Source organism: Saccopteryx bilineata, chromosome 4, assembly GCF_036850765.1.
Source record: "Saccopteryx bilineata isolate mSacBil1 chromosome 4, mSacBil1_pri_phased_curated, whole genome shotgun sequence".
NCBI classification, from domain to species: Eukaryota; Metazoa; Chordata; class Mammalia; order Chiroptera; family Emballonuridae; genus Saccopteryx; species Saccopteryx bilineata.
The window spans coordinates 157271832-157294122 of record NC_089493.1 but is presented as its reverse complement, the minus strand read 5'-3'; the positions used below and the strand labels follow the sequence as shown (position 1 = coordinate 157294122).

The following is a 22291-nucleotide window of genomic DNA, read 5'->3' as shown; positions in this document are numbered from 1 at the left end:
AATATTGCAGACTGTTTTCCCGTCTATTAGTCTTATTCCTGTAGACCTGGGTAGTCAGGAATTGGAACAATCTGAGTCCTACCGAGTAGGAATCCTTGATGTGTCTGACGCAGAATTCCCTCCTCCAGAACGTAGGCGGGAAGATTTCTTGTCTGAGCCTAATTCAATTCACCAGGAACCACAAGATGGCCCAGTCTCTGAAAGCTTTACCTCTTTCCCTTTCTAGATCATAATTTGATGCTACTGATTTGTGTCCCCAACACCCCCAACTCCCTTTTTGCACATTTCGATTTCCTTGGCCTTGGTGGAAACTTCCCCGCTGGCTTTCCATCTTTCCCAATTCCTCCTCGGTCTACCGGAGGCCATTTACCTCGAGAGTCAGATCTATGCTCACAGCCTGACCCAACCTCCTTGTCCTCACAGCTGTGGCTCCACCAATGACTGCTCTCCCCAAGCTTCAGATCTACGTATCTTGGACATGTCCTTTTAGACGTCTCCCAACTCATTGAAGGCTGAACTCACTACAGTAGTACCCCTTATTTGCAAAGGATATGTTCAAATCTACTCTTCCAATACCAGATCTCAAGGTAAGACTATAGTAACAGTAATTCCGCAAGGACGCAGAAACGAGAACTGATCTGGCAACACTCTGCAGATTTTGCAAACTGTAAATTAAATGGCTACGAAACCACATGGAGACCTAAGTCGTTCAAATCAATGCGGTGGGGAACACAGCTTGGGGCTGGCTTTTTAAAGGAAAATTACATACTGACTAAGGAATAGGGAGGAGAGGAAGCATAGCAGTAAAACAAAACAGTGAAACAAGCTTTCTTACAACGTTTATCTATAGCAGGGGTTGGGAACCTTTTTGGCTGAGAGAGCCATGAACACCACATATTTTAAAATGTAATTCCGTGAGAGCCCTACAACGACCTGTGTACCTAACGCATTATCCAATAAAAATTTGGTATTGTCCCGGAGGACAGCTGTGATTGGCTCCAGCCACCCCATGAACATGAGTGGTAGGAAATGAATGGATTGTAATACATGAGAATGTTTTATATTTTTAAATTTTATTAAAGATTTGTCTGCAAGCCAGATGCAGCCATCAAAAGAGCCACATCTGGACCCTGGCCGGTTGGCCCCTGGCAGGTTGGCTCAGTGGTAGAGCGTTGGCCTGGCGTGCAGGAGTCCCAGGTTCGATTCCCGGCCAGGGCACACAGGAGAGGCGCCCATCTGCTTCTCCACCCCTCCCCCTCTCCTTCCTCTCTGTCTCTCTTCCCCTCCCTCAGCCAAGGCTCCATTGGAGCAAAGTTGGCCCGGGAGCTGAGGATGGCTCTGTGGCCTCCACCTCAGGTGCTAGAATGCCTCTGGTTGCAACAGAGCAACGCCCCAGAGGGGCAGAGCATCGCCCCCTGGTGGGCATGCCAGGTGGATCCTTGTTGGGCGCATGCGGGAGTCTGTCTGACTGCTTCCCCGTTTCCAATTTCAGAAAAATACAAAAAAAAAAAAACAACAACAACAAAAGAGCCACATCTGGCTCGCAAGCCATAGGTTCCCAACCCTTGATCTATAAGATTAATTCAGGGAGAAACATTCTGAGAATATCTGCAACTTTGCAAAGCTAGTTTAAGGCCACAGTCTGGGAAACCAGCCTCAAGGCCAGGAATAGGGAGTCTTTTCAGAAAAAGTAAGATCTACTAAAAATCTCTTTGTCTTAGAGAAAGTAAGTTTTGCCAAAAATTATTAATGTTAAGAGCCTTTCTTTTGTACACTTCAGGGTAATTCTAAAATGTAAACCAGAGCGAGTCCCTTTGCCTCTGCAGACTATCATCAGCACTGAGGACAAAGGCCAAAGATCCCATGCTTTTGCTGAACATCTGAACTGATGGACTTGACTTCGTTGTGCCAAGAGCAGTGTAGGTCATTTACTCAGAGGGGGCATTTCAAACGGTCTGGCAGGAGGGGTTGTGGCCGAAGGTGTGGAAAGGAGAGAAAAGCAGGGATTGTAGTAAAAAGCAGCGGAGCCCTAGGTTTATTAGGAGACAGGAAAGAGAAGCCTGTCCACTATATTTTCCCTTTAACTAAAAAGCATTTTTTGAAGGAATTTCCAGTTCCAGTGAAGGTGGTAAAAATTAATAAATAAGTAAATAAATAAATAAATTCTGAAACCGCAATTTGCAATTGACTCCACAAGCTTTTGTGCAAGATAAAATGTTAAAGTCCACTCTTCCAATACCAGATCGCAAAGTAAGACTATAGCGACAGTAATTCCCTAAGGGCGCATACACAAGGACTTAGCTGGCAACATTGCAGACGACTGCCCTGAAGGTGCGGCGTCATGCTACCGCCTCCCAAACTCCCCCATTTCGGCTATCCTTCGCTTAGTGAGATTAATAAATCAGTTTTACACGATCAGTAGACTTCTTATGTGGTCTGCTATATATGTGTGGATAATAGAAAATGAGCTGATTAAGGAAACAGTAAACAAAGAAAAATGAATTTCAGTTGCAGTTAAGAAAAAATTTTGTGACAAGACCAGTAAACTGAGGGCGTTCATGTTAGGTAGGATGTTCCAGAGTAAAGGATATTTTTACATTCCTTTGCGTGTGGGTAAAATGTGGAGGCTGGAATGTGTGGGGCAACATTTCGCAAAAGATGGGTGCTTAAAATCGAGTGTAAAGAGAATATCCTGAAGTGAGGGTCTCAGATTACAAAGGACTCCCGTCTTTCTTGACCTGGAAAACGGACGGCGGCAGTGAGAGCGCAGAATCCTGAACTCTGTTATCACCTAGTAAGGTGCTAGCATATCACAGAGCTACGGTTTGGACCGATGAACGTCCAGGGCGCGTCCTGGGGTACCACTGCAGCTTCCGGAAGATCCGTGGCCTTCCTCCCAACGCTTCTTGTCCCGGACACCCAGACGAGTCTTCTGGTAGAGAAGGAGCCAGGTACATGTTGAATTTGGCGGATTTCAGCAAGCGGAATGCAGGCCAGAGAGACCAGACCCTGGAATTTGTCCGCCGACTCTTGGCACCAATTCGTCGCTCAATCCCTCAAGGCCTGCCGAGGGCTTTAGGGTAGGCTGTATGTCAATTTGGGGTCCTTTGCTCAACCACTGGCGATCACCTTTCTACTTTTGGCGCCCACCTTTGGGAAATACGTTACTTTTGTATGGAAAGTAGTTTCTATAAAATTATTCCGCCCAACGTGGGGCTCGAACTCACGACCCTAAGATTAAGACTCTCATGCTCTACCAACTGAGCTAGTCGGGAAAACACATTTCATTTTTTATCTCAAGAGACTAAGATTCATACACAAGGCTATGAATACATCTTGAGAATTAGTTGCACAGGTATTGTGAAGCTCCCGCTGTGCGTTTGACTCTGTCCTAGTCATTAGGTCCCTCGACTTGGGAGAGATGGCCCTGCGGGCTTCCGAGGGGACAATCAAAAAAGATTATTTGCGGTTGGAGACCTGAATTTGTATTGCGAGCATTTATGGAGTGCCTGCTGTAGTTACACGACCTTCCTTCTTTCCCTGTGACAACCACCTGTCCTTGATGCTGGGATGAAGAATTTACTGTACAAATGGAAACGACCAAAAGCTTGTTTCCGCCCGGTTTCGAACCGAGGACCTTTCGCGTGTGAGGCGAACGTGATAACCACTACACTACGGAAACCTCCAGTTCTGGGAGCTGCTTGATACCATCCCAATCTATCCATGGCCCCAAATGGCAGGGTACCAAGAAGGTTTAGCTCCTTGAACCGGCCCACTGAGCAGTGCTGTGGCCGCACTTTTATATTCCCGAAGAGTCCGCAGCTCCCAGAATGGTCTAATATAGCTCACCCACGAGGATTCCTATGTAGTTTTGGCATCACCCCCTTAAAAAGCACGGGTTCACTTGGAGTTTCCCCGCAAGGGTCATGCAGCGCCGGCACTCACTGGGAATTCTCTACAAGAATTACAGTCCTGCAACTTCCACCGCAGTTTTTTTTTTTTTAATTAAACGATTCTTTTTTTAAAAGCATCAAATATTATTTCTCTCGCATTAATAATCTATTTGACAGAGATGCTCACAGCGATATTTTTACTAATAGAATTCTCTGAAGTAAGATCAGTAACCACAAATCCATTCTGAGTCCCTGCTCTGAGACTGGGACCTCATGAAAACAAGACCTCGAGGTATTTTGGGCGCGGAGCAGGAGTGGTGCACAGTTCAGGAAGTGTTCAATGAATCGATGGCACTTAGAAGTTTTTCGTGGTTTTTTTTTTTTTTTTAATTTGAGGCAATAGATTTATTTGGTTCTAAATTCAAAAGATACAGAATGACATATACGAAAAAGTAGCTTTCTTATCCCGGACCCTCGGCATTCCCAGAGAACCTCTGCTACTAATATTGTTCCAAACTGACGATGATGATAGTAACGGGTAGCTAAATCTTATTATCTCACTATGTTCTAATCAACATTCTATCGCTTTGTATGACATTAACTTCAATTTTACGAAACTCTCTAAGATAGGAATTATTATCCTTATTTTGTATGGATAAACACAGGATTATAAAAATATCAAATGCATTTAACATCCTCCACCCTCTCCCTCTTTTGCAGATGGCAGTACACTACACGCTGTTCGGTACCTTGTTGTCCTTTTTACAGCTGAAGTGTTCCACTATGTGAATGTACATGTAACGACTTGCCACTATCCTTTTACTGATGTGCAGTTAGGAAAGTTCCTCAATGCGACAGTAACCAAATGGCACTTTCTAAAATGGGTGTGAAATGCCAACTATAGAGGGGAGGAGGGGAAGGGTCTCTGGTCCCACCCACCGCGCTTCTTCAGACCCCGCCTCCCGATGGTCATAGGCCCTAGATTCTAGGGACGTTCTGAGTCCTCAAACAACAAAGTCCTTGCCTAGAATGGCCGGAAATACTTTAGGACGCTCACTAGGACCCACCCCTAGGACCCACCCCTCCGCTTCCGGCATTAGCTGTAGGGTGTCTTCGATGAAGTGCTTCGTGTCCTGCCGGTAGGGTGGCACTGGGCCGATGTGGTCACAGCATCGACAACGGACAGCCGCAAAGGCTTCCAATGTCTCCTGAAGTTTATCCCCAGTGGCGGGGGATGAGGGCAGCCTGTCCTGTTTCGTCTGCATTTCTCGCTCCCCCCGTACCAGAGAAATGTGGGCCTCCATTACTTTAACCCTCTCATCCTGTTCCCAAGTGGGTGCTAGAGCGTCTCCTCGTCGTTTCCTGCCCTCCGGGGCCCGGGGCGGGAAAAAGGGAGCGTTGCGCGACCGCGGAAGGAACATGCTAGCTTGCGTGCTAGTTGAAACAGGAAGTGTTGGTAAGGAGACCGGAAGTAAGGGGGCGGAGCCAGAAAATGAGGGGCGGGGGTTTATGAGGAGGCCAAGGGAGCGTTGGGGCAAATTTGCACTCAGGGCCACCTGAGGGACTTGGCGGTACTGCTGAGCTGTGTCATCTCCCTTCGCAGAGATACGGGTGTCGTCTAAGAGTAGGAAACTGTGGAGGGGTGGGTTGTCGGGAGAACATTTCTCTGCCTGCGCTTGAGGCAAGGTGTGGGGAGGCAGGGCTGGGGGTGGGGCCGGGTCGTCAGGGCGTCTTTGAAGCAAGACACCCCCCCCCGTCCCCACCCCCACCTCCCCTACTCCCCCCGCCCCCAACCATCTACACTGGCTAAGTGGACACTAAGATGGCTGCCGTTGCCATGGCACCCAACCCGGTGCAGACCCTTCAGGAGGAGGCGGTGTGCGCCATCTGCCTTGATTACTTCACGGACCCCGTGTCTATCGGCTGCGGACACAACTTCTGCCGAGTGTGTGTAACCCAGTTGTGGGGAGGAGAGGATGAGGACGACAGGGACGAGTTAGACCGGGAGGAGGAAGAGGAGGACGCAGAAGAGGAGGAAGTGGAGGCTGTGGGGGCCGGTGGAGTTTGGGACACCCCCATGAGGGATGAAGACTATGAGGGAGACTTGGAGGAAGAAGTCGAGGAGGAAGAGGAAGGTGTGTTCTGGACTGGTGGCATGGGCGGGTCCAGCTGGGACAACATGGACTACGTTTGGGAGGAGGAGGAGGAGGAAGAAGACCTGGACTACTACTTGGGGGACATGGAGGAGGACGAGGAAGAAGTTCTGGAGGAGGACGAGGAAGAGGAGTTAGACCCTGTCACGTCCCTGCCCCCGCTTCCAGCCCCTCGGAGGTGCTTCACCTGCCCCCAGTGCCGAAAGAGCTTTCCCAGGCGGAGCTTCCGCCCCAACCTGCAGCTGGCCAACATGGTCCAGGTGATTAGGCAGATGCATCCAGCACCTGGTCGGGGGAGCCGTGGGAATGAGCAGGGCATTTGTCCCAAACACCAAGAAGCACTGAAGCTCTTCTGTGAGGTGGACGAAGAGGCCATCTGTGTGGTGTGCCGAGAATCCAGAAGCCACAAACAGCACAGCGTGGTGCCATTGGAGGAGGTGGTGCAGGAATACAAGGTGAGAGAAGTAGAAGGTGGTAGTTTAGTAGAGGAAGAGGCGAAGTAAGTGGAGCTGTGAAAAGGAAATGTCTTCCCTCCTCCAAAGAAACTCATGTACTGGTAAGCTGACTCTTAACTTAGCATTTACTGGCATCAAGGGTTAGAATGAGAAGGATCTGGTACATAGACATCAGACACAGTGAAGACTAGGTAAGACTGGCTTCTTCAGAGGAAATTGGGCAAAGATGGCAATTCGGTATCACTGGGCTGTGACCCCTGGGGAAAGCTATTGCTGTTTCACACTTCGCTGTGCCTAAGTGGAGTGCAGGTGACAGGCCACTAGGGCTTTACCGCCAGTTCCATTTTCCTTTGGGTGATCTTAAGTCTATCCTTGACTAAGACCCCTGGAGATGGGAAGAACTTAGGGTCTCAAAGAACAAGAAAGGGCTTTGAGGAACTGGTGCATAGTAATGACTGCTAGTGTCAGACCCAGATGCACTGAACTTCTGATGAGTTCTCTCTCCCCCTGAGGATTGTTGGATCTGCATCAGTCTTTTGTACTGGCCAGAACTTCTTATGTTTCCTGAGAATTCAGAAAAAAGGAGAGACTTTTAAAGCATAAGTCCTAGCTATGCATTTATTCAGTTGGGCAAGTCTCTGAATGTCTTTGAATTTTATTGTCTTCAGGATTAAAAGTTAATATTTATTGAATATATAACTAGGTACCCCAGGCACTGTACTAAGCACTTTTCATGAACTGTCTTGGTTAAAACTCCAAACAACCCTGTGAGTTTGATATGGTTTCTATTCCCATTTTACAGATCGGGAAACAGATTTAAGTAATATACGCAGGGCCACACAGCTACTAGTAAGTGATGGACTTGGTTATGACCTATTCCTTACCCCTACCCCACCCCTGGTCTACACAGTACTGTTAACAACTATTTGGATGTTTGTCTGATTTTCTGACATACAACTTCATCTTTGAGTCTGATTCTGTTTTGGTTAGTATCTTACCCCCTACTTCTGACCCTGATTCTTTCTGGACATAGGTAAAGGAGACTTGGCTGTGAGACAAGCCAGCACAAATATCACTACTTAGTGAAGCCTGGAAGTGTTTGAAGCAGTAGGTCTGGGATAAGGAGAAGGTAGCTTCTGTGTGATCGGCACAGAACTTTTTCATTTTATGACTTGTGTTTTCACACCTGATTCCCACAGTAACCTCATTTAGATGTTATTATCATTACCCCAATTTTAGAGTAATGTGTCTAGAGCTCAGCTACGAGTGGTAGCTGAGGCACACCTACACCCCCTCATGACAGGTTAACAATTCCTTCCACACAGTGATTGCAAAGCTGGCCACTTGGCCAGATTACTAGTGGAGGTTTTCAAAATTGGAGTGGACTCTACCCATAGAGATTCTGAATCTGTGATGAGGAGAGTATCTTTAGAAAGTCCGGCCTCGTATGGGACTCACTGCATTGGTAATATTGCTTTGCCTTTTAGGCCCTGCATTATTAGGGGAGGTTGTGAACTTCTTTTGTCCTTCCCTTCTTTTATCCTTTCAGTTGCTAGTTAGCTGTACCCATCAAACAATGTGTAGCCATTTTGTTAACTGGGTCCCAGGATGGAATATCCGTGGTCATTCTACCCCTTTCTCCTTCACACTCCCCTGGCAGGACTTTCAAAGGCTTCTGAATCTGGATTTTAATTTGTTAACCACATTTATTGAATGCCAGTCCAGTAGGGCTGTGCAATTTAGGGAGGTCACTGACACAAATAATCTGACATTAATTGATCAACAAACGTCTATACGTAAGTTTTATTACATAAAACTAATTTGAGTGATTCCCTTTCTAAGTTACAGGCTATTTTACAGGCAAGTAGTTTATTCTGTTCAGATATGTACACTAACAAGCACTAGCTTGGCATTGTGTTGTTTTATAGATAGAAAACAATAGATAGTAACACATAAGGGATGTATAAATCTCCAAAAAAAATGAAAGATCCTTGAAAATTTCTCTTAAATAGTACTCTATTTGGACTTTTGCTTATGAATTTTTTGTCAACAATTTAGGAAAAATATTTAATGGAAAACGTAAGCATCAAAAATTATGTATTAGAGTTCAAATTATTGACAGTACTGGAGAAAAGTAGAAAGTAATATCGAAACGCAAAATTCTGTGTAGTTTTTGCTATTTTCATGTTATGGATTGATTCTAATCTTATTACTGTAAACTTTTTCTACATCCACTTTCTTGTGCAACGACTAACTGCCTTTTGTACTCTGGGTCAGTAACTTCTTTAGTTCAAGGGTCATTATCATGTTGTCATTGGCAGCTTAAGGAGTGGATAGGGAATACTAGATAACATTTAGTGATCTGTTGCTACATGGCAGACACTATGCTAAGTTTATTGTCTAAGGGACTGTCCAAGGGGTAGATTCTGTTATCCCAATTGCTTTTTTAAGATGAGGAAACAGAATCCTGGCTTGCTTCAGGTCACCTGGCTGCATTTAGGATCAGATTGGATTCTAGGCTTCAGCTCTTTTACCCTCTGTTACCCCTCAAGGAAAAGGAGGGAGAAACACAAAAGCAGAGGACATAAAAATGGAAATAATAAACAGATTGTGCTTGCCTCACCCATTCTGGTCCCTCTACCAGCCCTTTAAAGAGAAAGACTGTTACAAATGATTGAACACAGAGCTTGAGTGCATATTTGCTGTGAAGGTTAAAACTTAGGAGGAGAGGATTTTTGTTTTTCATTTAGCAAGTGATTGGGAGAGAAAGCAGATGGACAGAGAGAAACATAGAAATTAAAGTGGCAACCCTGTCCCCATGAGTCCCTGTGTCCTGGGGAAGGCAGGCACACTTGTAATGATTACAGTGCCTAGGAAGTATTACAAAGCTTGTTTTTCCTTTTGTTTGTCTTTTATTTATTGATTTTACAGAGGGTTGGGGAGAGAAAGTATCAACTCATAGTTGCTTCACTTTAGTTGTTCCTTACTTATCATTTGCCTTGACCTGGCAAGCCCAGGGTTTCGAACTGGTGACCTCAGTGTCCCAGGTTGATTCTCTATCCACTGCGCCACCACAGGTCAAGCATAAAGCTTGTTTTTATGTCTCTCAGGATCCCACAGGAAGTTGGGGTCAGGGAGGATCAGGGCCATAGTCAGGTAGCTGGGTTTTAAGAGACTGCCTCGGGCCAAGTGGAGAAGATCATTCCCAGGCAGAGGGAACAGCATAGATAAAGGTATGGAGGTATACTCAGGAAAAGACAAGGTGTCTTATGTGGCTAAAACTTAAGAGTCTGTAGAAGGAGTAGATACAGGCAGGGCAGGCTAAAACTGTAGGAGTAGAGCCTCATATTTTGCAAGTGATGGAGAACCACTGATGGATTTTTATCACATGAAAATTATCAGAAAAGTACTTAGAGATGAAAGTTATGAGGAAGATATCTTATGAGGGGTAAGGGACCATAGGCAGGAACATTCATATGGAAGGACTTTGTGTGGTGAGGTGCTGAAGCCAGGCCCACTCCACTTGTGTGTGTGGGGCTCTCTGGCCATCTGGATCCGACCTTTAGAGAACACATCAAGGGCTGTGGACATGAGTGCAGGTGGAGGGTTGGAGGTTTTGTCATCATTTGGAAGTCAAGGAAGGGAGTATGATAACTGGGATGAGGATCAGGCTTTGAGACCCAACTTACTGTAGGACGATGGGGGAGGTGGGTTCTGAGAGCAGGTGGCTCTCCTAGGCTAGGCCAGTAGCCTTCCTTTTACTGTTCCCTCAGGCCAAACTGCAGAGGCATGTGGAACCTCTGAGGAAGCACCTGGAGGCTGTGCAGAAGATGAAAGCCAAGGAAGAGAGGCGAGTGACAGAGCTGAAGGTGGGTGAATGTTCTTGACAGGAACTGACTGGCTCTATGGTCAGGGCAGGGATGATGGCCTGCCCACTCACAGGAGGTGACTTGATCTCCTGAAGAGGGGCAGCCAAGGCCTGGGAGAGAGATAGACACCCTCCCAGGGTCCTGAGAAGAGGGGGGCCTTAGATGGTCAGGAGGTATGTACATTCTCAGGTTCAAGAATGGGGTGAAAGGCCTGGCTTGGAGAGGCTGGATGTCTTAACTGAAGGCTGCAGAGCAGGCTTACCACCTCAGGCTAACCCCAGAGCCAGTGTTCCACCATGCTCTGTGTACTGCACTGGATAGCAGAGGGCAGAAAGGGAGCAAGGTGACATCCATATAGTAGCCGTCAGAGAAGCCCAGATCCCAGGATAGATGGCTGATAGGTGGGTAGAACAGCCTGGAGCATGAGAATAGGGGGCCAGCATAGATAATGGAGGGAAGGAATTGGTGAATGTTAGAATTATAGACATCTGATATATTCTAGTACACTGTTTCACAGCCATTTTTCATTATTGCTCACTTCGCCTCAAAGAGTACAGTATTTTCCCATATGTAAGACGCTCCCATCTATAAAATGCACCTTAATTTTGGGGCTCGAAACTTGAAAAAAAATGTATTACATAAAGTTATTGAACTCCAGTTTTATTCATCATAAAATTCATATAACTCCTCATCTGCGCGAAAAAGAGGGAAATGCAAGTTAAAAAAATCTACAACCATTGTGTAAGTTGCACCCAATTTTTAGATCCTAAATTTTTTTGAAAAAGGGTGTGTCTTATACATGGAGAAATATGGTATTTTTAGGTATTTCCCCCCAATTTCCATCTCTCTTCCCATCTGATTTTGTAAGGCCCCAGGCACTGGAATAGCCTGGTGCTGAGTTTTAGAGACCAAATCCAGGACATCACTCTGGTTAGATGCCTTCCCCCCACCTCTTCTGTGCCTGTCACCCTGGCCAGTGGCTAGGCCTTACCACTTCCCAGGGCCTGTGCTTGTTGCCCACCTACATTTTAGGGACTCTGCTGCTGACAACTGCCTGGCATTGAGTGGTAGAATCTGGGTCTCAGAGTTGGGGAGTTATCTTGCCTCCAGCCAGCTGTCCAAATTGAGACTTCTGGGCTCCTGGTGTGCAGAAAAGGTATAAGAATCTTGAGTGCCCTGGGACAGAGAGAAACTGACTTTTTACTTGGCCTGTCACTCTTTATTCCAAGAATGTCTTCAGCTGATGATACATGGGCAAAAAGTGTGCCCACTATCTGGGATTGCCAAGCCCAGGCAACTGAGGTGGGAATGGATCGGTGTTTTCTCTTATTATAAGTACTTACGTAATAATATCCTTGATTTTGCCTCTTAGCCCTTAAAGTATAAAATATTATGTGGCCCTTTACAGAAATAGTTTTCCCATGAGCCCTGCCTGGGTAGTTCAGTTGGCTGCAGAGTCATTCCGATACACCAAGGTTGCAGGTTCCATCCCTGGTCAAGGCACATACAAGGATCAAGCAGTGAATGCATAAATAAGTTGAACAACAAATTCATGTTTCTCTCTTCCTTCCTCTCTCCCTCTAAAATCGATAAATAAAAATTTTAAAATGTTTGCCGATTCCTGGTCTAGAATTAGGTGACTTTGCCAAAGTCGCCAGTGGTATATTAGTCAGAACCCTAATTTCATATTTTGATTTGTTTTTTTTTTTATTCATTTCAAGAAATTCTTACCAAGTACTAATTCTGTGGTCAGTACTGTGGCAGGGTCGAAGGACTCTGGCAAACAGAATTTACAGTACCGTGAGGGAAAAGGATATTAAAGGATACTTACAATGTAAACATAACATTTCAAAATAGGTAAATACCATGAAGACAGACACTGATATTTATGGGGGTGGTCCCGATTTATATCTGGAGAGGAGGGAAGGCTGGTCTCAGGGAATATCTTAGACTTGAAGAATGAGTCAAATTAAGTAGCCAACCTAGAGATAAGTATTGCAGACAGAGGTGGATGAGTTTTGGACCGGTGTGGTGGGAATGGGGGAGTGATCCCTGCCTGGTAGGGCTGGGAGGTGGAGAAGGGGTAAGATACTTCTTTCCATTTGGGATGTAGGGCTCCTTTGCCTTGGATTGAGGGGCAGCAGTTGCAAAATTGGAGGTTTATGTTTCTGTGTGTTGAGGTGGTATCCACCATCCCCTTTGCATCATCCCAGAATCAGATGAAATCAGAGCTGGCAGCTGTGGCCTCGGAGTTTGGGCGGCTGACAAGGTTTCTGGCTGAAGAGCAGGCAGGGCTGGAACGGCGCCTTCGAGAGATGCATGAAGCCCAACTGGGGCGCACGGGAGCTGTGGCCAACCGTCTAGCGGAGCAGGCCGCCCAGCTGAGCCGCCTGCTGGCTGAGGCCCAGGAGCGGAGCCAACAGGGAGGCCTGCGGCTGCTCCAGGTGAGCAGTGCCCCCTTCCATGTCTGCTCCCCAGCATCCCGTTTGCTGTGTCAGGCATTGTGTACCAAACACCTGTCCATAGCTGCCTTTTCTCATTGGGAGGAACCCAAAGGGATTTCACCTAGACCCAAAGGTCTTTTGAGGCTGAAGATAGTTACTGCCAAGTGTGTGTGTGTGTGTGTGTGTGTGTGTTTATACCCAATGAAAATAAAGAAAATTCAGTTGTAAAAGGAGGATTTTAAATGAGAGTTGAAAGAATTTTTGAATGACATCCTGAAAAGATGATCAAGTCATAGTGTGAAAATTATTTAACTGGGTTTGGAAATTCTATTCCTGGGCTTACAGAAAAGGAGGTGAGTTAGGTGTGCTGAGGCACAGGGAAGACTGAATTGGATGCATGCTTATTATTGAGGGCCTTGAGGTATGTTTTTCTCAGTCCCCTGTTTAAGTTCAGTCTTTCTCCAGCTGGAATCAGACTGGGAGAAAGGAGCCATCCCTGCACAGCTGACTCTCTTTTTCTCTCTTTCTCCCTCTCCTTCTCTGTGTTTCTGTTATTCCCAGGACATCAAGGAGACTTTCAATAGGTGTGTTCCCACTGTTGATCCTTTGTGACCCAGTGGCATCTGGTTCCCCATCCCTACCTCTTTTGGCTGTCCTGCCCCTCTCCTTCCTTCCCCAGGACCTGGGTTTCTGCCTCCTATACCCTCCTCTCCTTCCCCTCAGCTTCTCTTCTCCCCTCTGGGAATATTATGGTCCCACCCCCTGCCTGGTCCCCTTCCTCCAGGTGCGAAGAGGTACAGCTGCAGCCCCCAGAGATCTGGTCCCCTGACCCGTGTCAACCCCATAGCCATGACTTCCTGACAGATGCCATCGTGAGGAAAATGAGCCGGATGTTCTGTCAGGCTGCTCGAGGTAGGGAGGTCACCTATACGACCTTCCTTGGCTTTTCCCTTCACAGACCTGAGATTGGGTTCTGAGGGAAGATGGGCCCCAGGGGAAGAATGGGGGCTGATGGAACAGGCTACAGGCAGGCCACCTGGGACTTCAAGTCAGGACTTCTGGCCCAGCCCAGGTAGGCGTTAGGGGTGAAGGCTGGCAAGAAGAGGCAGGGCCTGAGGGAAGGCCTATCCAGTGTCTTGGAATCAAGAGTGGGAAAGAGGTAGAATCCCTAGGAGCCTGAGCCTGGCCTCCATGAAGGAAGGGGTGGGGAACTAAGGACAGCTGGTGATCGGGAATGCGAAGGAGGAAGGGCATTAGGAAAAGCTGAACCTTGGATTTTGCTGATGGGAACACTGGGTCCATCGCTGGCCTATTTGTCCTCCCCCTTCCCAAGTGGACCTGACGCTGGACCCTGAAACGGCTCACCCAGCCCTGATGCTGTCTCCTGACTGCCGGGGGGTCCGTCTCGCAGAGCGGAGGCAAGAGGTTGCTGACCATTCCAAGCTCTTCTCAGCTGACTGCTGTGTACTGGGGGCCCAAGGCTTCCGCTCTGGCCGGCACTACTGGGAGGTAGAGGTGGGTGGGCGGCGGGGCTGGGCGGTGGGTGCTGCCCGTGAATCACCCCGTCATAAGGAAAAGGTGGGTTCTGGGGGTTCCTCTGTGGTCATTGGGGATGCCAGCTCTTCCTCACGCCATCACCACCGCCGCCGCCGGCTCCATCTACCCCAGCAGTCCCTGCTCCAGCGGGAAATCTGGTGTGTGGGCACCAATGGCAAGCGTTACCAGGCGCAGAGCTCAACAGAGCAGACACTGCTGAGCCCAATTGAGAAACCACGGCGCTTTGGCGTGTACCTGGACTATGAGGCTGGGCGCCTGGGCTTCTACAATGCAGAGACTCTGGCCCACGTGCACACCTTCTCGGCTGCCTTCTTGGGCGAGCGTGTCTTCCCCTTCTTCCGGGTGCTCTCCAAGGGCACCCGCATCAAGCTGTGCCCTTGATCAGCCTGCCACCCGCAGGGGCCCCTCTGGTCAGCACTGGTGGGGCGGGTGGTAGTGGACGGTGGCCCATAAATTTGGGGGTTGAAAGGCTCCCAAAACTGTTACTGCATTGCTTCTTACTTTTCCTTGACCCCAGGACACTACTTCTCCCTCTAGGAGCCTAACGAACCCTTCTGGCCTCCAGCTCAGCTTCCTCTCACCTATCTGTCCAACAGGTCTGCATGGGTCCCTTGATAACTGCCTAGTCTTTCCTCCTTCCTTCTGCCCAGGGCCTGAATTTGACTAGGGGAGGGAATACTTAATTTTATCAACTTCTCTTTCCCCATCCCTGCTCTTCAACCTTCATGTCAGTTCCCAGGCTGGAGGACTTGGTCAAGACTCATGACCACCCCCATTCCAATTCCATTTTCTCTTGCAAGTTTTAGCTAAGGGATTTGGAAGCTTTTTTGGGGAGTGGGGTGGAGAGAGACCGGCTGGGCAAAGGGTAGAGCTGGATAATAAAGAACCGTCTATTTGGGGGAAGGAGGTATTCTAAACGTTCTTCCATCCCCAATTTCTACCTCCATAGACTGGCCAGAATTTAACTTCAGTGAAAAATCTGGAATGGTCGATATGATTGAAACTACATACCATTACATCCCCCAATAAATTATTTTCTTACCCTTCTTTCCCAGCACTTAATCTAGGAGCAAGCTCATCCTACCCTTCTCACTGCTGGGCTCCTTTCTCCTGTGTTCAGTTAAATTCCTATTGTCACTTTCCATCCTCTTCCTGTCTTTAGTTCCATTTGATGAGCCCTGATGGGGAGCAGGGTTTGGGTTCCCAGGAGGAAAACCTTGGGTATAATCTATTTTTCTAGTAACCCTTTGCCTTCTGTCACTTATCAGCTTTTGTCCTGTGCTTTGATGGCTCAGGTCAATTTAGGTTCCTTGGGAAAAGGGAAGTTGGGTTGTTGTGGAAATAAATTTATTTGCTGCTTTTGTGGAGCCTATTCCTTTACGAGCATAAACAGGATGTAACTTAGAAACCTTCATTTCTTCCACTGGAGCCAGTCCCCTCCACTAAATGATAGTTAATCACACGTCTCTTCGATTCCTGCCTTTTGCACATCTGTCCTTTCTGGTTAGCACTATTAAGACTTATTTATTGGCACATACTTCAGACTATACTTGAAGATGATTTGCTGAGTTCTATCCCCTACTGCAGAAGTCAGGAACCTATGGCTCGTGAGCCAGATGTGGCTCTTTTGATGGCTGCATCTGGCTTGCAGACAAATCTTTAATAAAAAAAAATGTTAAAAATATAAAACATTCTCCTGTATTAAACAATTCATTCATTTCCTATTGCTCATGTTCATGGTTGTGGGTGGCTGGAGCCAATCACAGCTGTCCTCCAGGACAACACCAAATTTTTATTAGATAATGTGTAAGGTACATGGGTCGTCGTATGGCTCTCACCGACTTACATTTTAAAATATGTGGCGTTCATGGCTCTCTCAGCCAAAAAGGTTTCCGACCCCTGCCCTACTGTTTTGAGGCTTTCCCCAAGAGTCTGGTTTCCCCAAGTCTCCATCCGTGGGTCTCAGGCCCAGAACCTAGAAATACATTCGTCAAGTTTTCCTTTATTTTTTTTTAGTGAATTTATCTAGAAGTCTCAATATTGGAGCGAATGCCAGAGATCCCACATTACCGTTTGTGAAGTGGAGGTTATATACAAGCTACTTCAATATGCTATTTGTCATTTAGCCAACTCTGATTTAAAATACCTCCACACAACTCGAAACAAGGTAAAATCTCCAATTACGGAAGGAGTAAAAAGGAATTATGAAGTAGCAGTTCTCCTGGGTAGTTGCTTTCAAGAATGAAAATCAACCCTCCATTTTAACAAAAGGCCCAATGGGATGTAGACCAATGATTTTGAACTGCCTGTCTGCAAGTTAAACATTGATACTGTAAGATTATAGACCCAATAATCTTAAGTCATATTCACTTATGCAGAGGGCGATTTCTGCCTTAGCGGTACGTGAAATAATTCAATTTTCACTGGTTCCTAAATATGACATGGTTGAAAACCACTGATGTAGACTATGCTAACTTAACCTGTTGAGTTTCAGAAAGTTTTCTGCATTATAATCTTCCCTTTAGAAGAATGATAAAATGCATCTTTGTTCAATTCTTGTGTCAGTCCTGAGGATTCTGCTAATTTTAAATTGATTGCGACCACCAGAATAATCAGTACCTTTCACTAAAAAATTTCTCAAGCCTTTAAGACCCTGAGAATATGTATCAGAAATACGACATTGTGATAAGGGACCATAACTGACTGACATCTACCCTCTTCTCCCCCCTAAACCTTGTTTACTTGGCCTATGCTCCCAGTCTGCCAGTATCTTAACTAAATTTGTAAGCAGCACAGCAGAGAAAGCAGCTTTTTTCCTAATCAGGGAGACACTTTCTACAAGCCAGGAAACCAATTTATTTCTAAAGCTCTGCCATATATTTCTAGCGGGTACCGATGGTCACCTGCCACACTCGCACCAGGTTGTCTGTGTAGCCAGCAAAGAGAGTCTGCAAAGAAGAAATGACAGTCATAGGTCTGAGGCATGCAACTGCAGTCCCACTAGTGCAGCAAAGATGGCTCTTAAGATCCCCACTCTTCTAACTACCTGATTATGGGAGGTGATTATTCCTAGAAGAAGCAACAGCTAGTACTAAGGGGTTCATACACTCATAAACTGGTCAAGTTAATGTTAATGGAAGACATGTAATCACTGCTGTACAAGCCACAACCTTCTCTCCCATGCAAGAACACATTCTCTCTGTTCACTAGCATATCTATATAGGTCCTTCCAAATCATCCTAATGTTGTCATTTTACTTTATGTCAAAGATGCTGGTTTTGTATAATGGGCAGATGAGACACACTACACTAAAAGAAGGTAAGAAGAAAAGAAAAAGTAGAAACCAAGTCACCCAAGGACACATGCACTTACCTGGCCATCAGCAGACCAGGCCAGAGAGGTGCACTGGGGAGGCTCTGCTTTGCTGCTGTTACTGATAACTTCTTGCTTCAATTCATCTACAATGATCTTGCCCTCCAAGTCCTGGGGAAGGAATAAAACCAGGGTAAGGAAACTTGGTACCTGAATGCCACTGACACTAAAAAATAAACTAAACATAGGTCCCCTCTCAAAAACCCCTTTATAACTCAGTTTTCTTAAGATATTTTTTGCCACATTCCTCTATTTGGCAATGTCTAGAAGCACTTTTAGTTGTTTCTAAAGGGAGTTTGCTATGGGCATCTAGGGGGGAGTAAAGGCCAGGGATGTTGCTAAACATCCTAGAAGAAACAGGATTGCCCATTACCCCCAAGTAAATTACTCAGATCAAAATGTCAACCATGCTGAGGTTGAATAAGCTGCTATAACTGGCCATCCTCTTTTGTAGGCAAAGGTCTCCTAAACATTGCAAATCCTAAACTCGGAAGTTTTAACTAGCTTTTCCCAGGTCTCCATGAATACCCTAACAATAGCTGTTGAGGAACCACACTGTTGCCAGGGCTTACAGAGTACAGATAGGCACCTGGTCTTAACTGTAGCCCATACTCACCCAGATCTTGATGCTGGGCCCAGTGGCAGCACAGAGCCAGTAACGATTGGGGCTGAAGCACAGGGCATTGATGATGTCCCCGCCATCAAGTGTATAAAGATGCTTGCCTTCGTTGAGGTCCCACAGCATGGCCTGGCCATCCTGGGAGAGAAAAAAGATGAGTCAGAGCAATGTGATCTCTTCCAGATGTTAATCCCAGTTGTCTCAGACTGTCCTAATTCTTAACCATTCCTACTCCCCATACCTTGAACTTCCCCCAAACTAATGATTCAAGTACCAATATTTTTACTACTTTATACCTTTCCTTTAATGCATCACCTCACCAACACTACCAAGAGCCTGTGACTTCTAACATACTACGGTAAGTTTGAAAATCATGATCCTAATCTCAGAAGAAACCAGATTTATAGAAGACAATCTTTTTCTTTTAAACAGTACACATTATTTATGTCATTTTCAGAATGCGATCTTTAGAAACGCTTAGATTGGTACGTCATTGTCTTAAGTATTATCAGAAGATTTTACTTATTGATTTTAGAGAGGGGGAGAGAGAAAGGGAGAGGGAAGCATCAATTCACTGTTGCTTCTCCTATGTGCCCCAACTGGGCATCCCTGGGGTTTTGAATCAGAGACCTCAGCATTCCAGGTCTATGCTTCATCCACTGCGCCACCATAGGTTAGGCTTAAGTCTTCTAAGACACCGTCTCCACTGAATAGAAGAGTCCTAGGCACTGAGTACCTTGCCTCCAGAAGCACAGAGGGATCCATCTGGAGAGACAGTCACAGTGTTCAGGTACCCTGTGTGGCCGATGTGATTGGTCTTCAGCTTGCAGTTTGCCAGGTTCCATACCTGTATTTGGGGTGGTAGTGGTGATTATAGGTAAAGAACCTATCTCTGGATCTGCCAGAGTCAGACCGGCTAATGTCAAACAGAAAGGGCTTTTAAACCTTGTTTAAAAGCATTCCTGGATAAGATGACCATTTTTCATTCTATCTTTACCCCCAACAAGTACCTTGGCCACTTGTGGACAATCAGGATTAAGAGAGGTAACAAATGCCTTATAAGGGACTCAGGCTCATCAATTAGCTAGCTACTTTAGACCAACTAGTAAGAGTAAAAAAGTATACTGAGGAACGAATCTTTCAAAGTTGGAGCCTGTGGCCATGTAGGAGACAATGGGAACACATCCCAGCTGGCAAAGACCCTACACCAGGGCTCCCCCAAACTTTTTACACAGGGGGCCAGTTCACTGTCCCTCAGACTGTTGGAGGGCCGGACTATAAAAAAAACTATGAACAAATTCCTATGCACACTGCACATATCTTATTTTAAAGTAAAAAAACAAAACGGGAACAAATACAGTATTTAAAATAAAGAACAAGTAAATTTAAATCAACAAACTGACCAATATTTCAATGGGAACTATGCTCCTCTCACTGACCACCAATGAAAGAGGTGCCCTTCCAGAAGTGCGGCGGGGGCCGGATAAATGGCCTCAGGGGGCCGCATGTGGCCCGCAGGCCGTAGTTTGGGGACCCTGCCCTACACCATGGCTCCAAGCTTACCTTGACCAGCTTATCCCAGCCACAGGACACAATGATAGGATTGCTGCTGTTGGGTGAGAAACGGACACAAGACACCCACTCTGAGTGACTCTCATCCTACAGAAGAAAAGGAAATTAGGGGCAACCATCTTGTCCCCTGAAAATATTGACCCCCACCCATCAGTTATAATGACAATCTTGCTTTCACACTGCGAACCCAACCTTCAAGATCAACGAAACCTTTAGATTCCAGATGGGGCTTGACATAACCACATAAGGCCCAGGTTAAGAAGGGTGGGAAAGAACCTTAACATGCACCTTCACTTTACCTGGACAGTGTATTTACAGACACCCAGAGTATTCCATAGCTTGATGGTTTTATCTCGGGAGCCAGAAACAATCTGCCGGTTGTCAGAGGAGAAGGCCACACTCAGCACATCCTTGGTATGGCCTACAAATCGGCGTGTGGTGGTGCCCCTGAAAGGAAGGACTTGGTCACTGTCTAGACACTTTGCAAATTTTCTTCCAATTAGACTGGTTCCTGCTCCAGTCGAGTTGCCTTTACTCACACAATCCTGGACATGGATGGCTCTGTTCATAGCAGGCCTTTGGCTGAGAATGTCAGGGGATCCCTTCAGAATTGCAGGACATGTCCTCACTCCCATGCGGGGATTGGATGACAATGTCACCTGTCATCACCAGGATCCTCCATTATGCCCGACTAGCCAAAGACTGAGCTCTCAAGATAAAACGTGCTCAAACTCTTCCCTACTCCTAACAGTATCTAGCAAAACTGCTCAACCAGAACACTCCTCAGAACTTCTTCACAACTAACTGAAAGCAACAAGGAGGGAGGTCACACTCCATCTATCCTTTCTAGGTAGTCTCCTGACTTACAATTTCCACAAAGACCTGATGGCCCATGGGAAACGATCTTCAAACAGAATCAATCTACTATACCTCATTTCTGCTTAGCTTTCCCCAATGCCCAGGACTAAGTGAGCAGCTACTTACGTTGTGAGATCCCAAAGGCGAAGGGTTCCATCCCAGGAGCCAGAGAGAGCAAACTGGCCATCTGAGGAGATAACCACATCACTAACAAAATGGGAGTGACCCCTAAGAGCACGTTGTGGGATCCCATAGTTGGTCTCATCCCTGGTCAGTTTCCACATGATGATGGTCTTATCTAAGGGTAAGTAAAAGCGAAAAGGAATCTCAGTGAGGAACCTCACTCCACACACACACCTATTTGATAATCTGGGATGCCTCAAGGTCACTGGTGGTTCTAACAAATTAAAGACACTTAGGGAAGGAGGGTCAATACCGGCTAATACTAGCCAAGGCCAAGTGACTCACTCTTCAAAGAAGAGTCAGGTAGAGCTAAGCAGTATGGTAAGAATTTAACTCAGGTGTGCAGAAACCGACCAGAAACGATGGATGCCTTTTTGAGACTGAGACCAAATCAACATCTACTTCCATCTTATCTGACGTCTAATGCAAAACACAGCAGCTTGAATGTGGGAGGGAAGACCAGCTGAGGGCCTCCTGCAACTACAGCTGAGGGCTGCCAAAAGCGCTGGAATTAGTAAACTCCTTTAAATGCTACAAGATGGTGCTTTCCGATTGAGCGCCAGACATCATCCTAACCTCAGACCATCTTTAATAGTGTGGGCGCAAACGGAAGGGACAAGAAGCTTCCAAACTCAGCCAGGTACAGAGATGGGAAAACTAGTTATGCTCTGTCCCCTTGGAGTCCACCCACTTCCCATCGAGCAGAGGGCCGGGCGACAGCTCAGAAACAGCCTCTGGGTTTCAGCACGAGCACTCAGATGGCATGTTGGTGTCATCACCGCACCGCCCAACCCATAGGCTCCTGGGCACACTTAAACATACGTGCGGGGAGGTGAGCAAGAAATAAAAAAGCCTCCCAACCCTGCAATCTTCCTGGCAGCCGCTAGCTGATCTATGTCTTGATGTCTGTTCTGCATTCCGGCTGAGGCCTAGTTACAGGTCTGTATACCCAACTTATACCCAAAGTTTTCCCGGCTGCCAATACGCATGCCATTGATCCAATCCTCTGCCCTCCCCCCCTCCCCCGCATCTCAACCCTTACCTCGAGAAGCGGAGAGTATCATGTCCGGGAACTGGGGAGTGGTAGCGATCTGGGTTACCCAGCCGTTGTGGCCCTTGAGGGTGCCACGAAGGGTCATCTGCTCAGTCATGGTGGCGGTGGGTGCGGATGTCGCCGCAGGGACGAGGATGAACCTGGATACCCCAGAGTAACGAACAGAACCACCACTCCCGCAGCGGGCCTTGCGGAGGAAAAGAGCGAGCAGCCTTCGGCCGAAACCGGAAATACCCTCCCCTCTTGCAAAATGGCAGCCCCC

At 46.7% G+C, this 22291-nt stretch overlaps 2 protein-coding genes and 4 non-coding genes across 7 annotated transcripts; 1 reads left to right on the top strand and 5 right to left on the bottom strand.

Annotated features, from left to right (window-relative positions):
- Positions 1–3202: 3202 nt before the first annotated feature.
- On the bottom strand, positions 3203–3275 carry TRNAK-CUU (transfer RNA lysine (anticodon CUU)). Its single transcript has one exon. It is a non-coding gene; the product is annotated as a tRNA-Lys (tRNA).
- A 334-nt stretch (positions 3276–3609) lies between these two features.
- TRNAV-CAC (transfer RNA valine (anticodon CAC)) lies at positions 3610–3682 on the bottom strand. The gene has a single exon. It is a non-coding gene; the product is annotated as a tRNA-Val (tRNA).
- A 1971-nt stretch (positions 3683–5653) lies between these two features.
- Positions 5654–16619, top strand: TRIM41 (tripartite motif containing 41). Of its 2 annotated transcripts, none has more exons than XM_066272400.1 (6): positions 5654–6501; positions 10275–10370; positions 12584–12814; positions 13376–13398; positions 13662–13726; positions 14148–16619. In XM_066272400.1, the coding sequence occupies exons 1-6, from the start codon at positions 5716–5718 to the stop codon at positions 14750–14752; spliced, it is 1806 nt and encodes a 601-aa protein (XP_066128497.1). In that variant the 5' UTR covers positions 5654–5715; the 3' UTR covers positions 14753–16619. The 2 variants fall into 2 exon arrangements, with proteins under 2 accessions (XP_066128497.1, XP_066128496.1); XM_066272399.1 differs by having other exon boundaries at positions 5656–6501; positions 13599–13726.
- A 584-nt stretch (positions 16620–17203) lies between these two features.
- On the bottom strand, positions 17204–22266 carry RACK1 (receptor for activated C kinase 1). The gene is made up of 8 exons (XM_066272402.1): positions 22018–22266; positions 20919–21090; positions 20234–20381; positions 19926–20021; positions 19099–19209; positions 18360–18500; positions 17744–17854; positions 17204–17319 (listed from the first exon to the last, which is right to left on the bottom strand). The coding sequence occupies exons 1-8, from the start codon at positions 22124–22126 to the stop codon at positions 17254–17256; spliced, it is 954 nt and encodes a 317-aa protein (XP_066128499.1). The 5' UTR covers positions 22127–22266; the 3' UTR covers positions 17204–17253.
- LOC136337042 (small nucleolar RNA SNORD96 family) lies at positions 20532–20610 on the bottom strand. Its single transcript, XR_010731758.1, has one exon. It is a non-coding gene; the product is annotated as a small nucleolar RNA SNORD96 family (small nucleolar RNA).
- On the bottom strand, positions 21693–21760 carry LOC136337082 (small nucleolar RNA SNORD95). The gene has a single exon (XR_010731793.1). It is a non-coding gene; the product is annotated as a small nucleolar RNA SNORD95 (small nucleolar RNA).
- Positions 22267–22291: the final 25 nt, after the last annotated feature.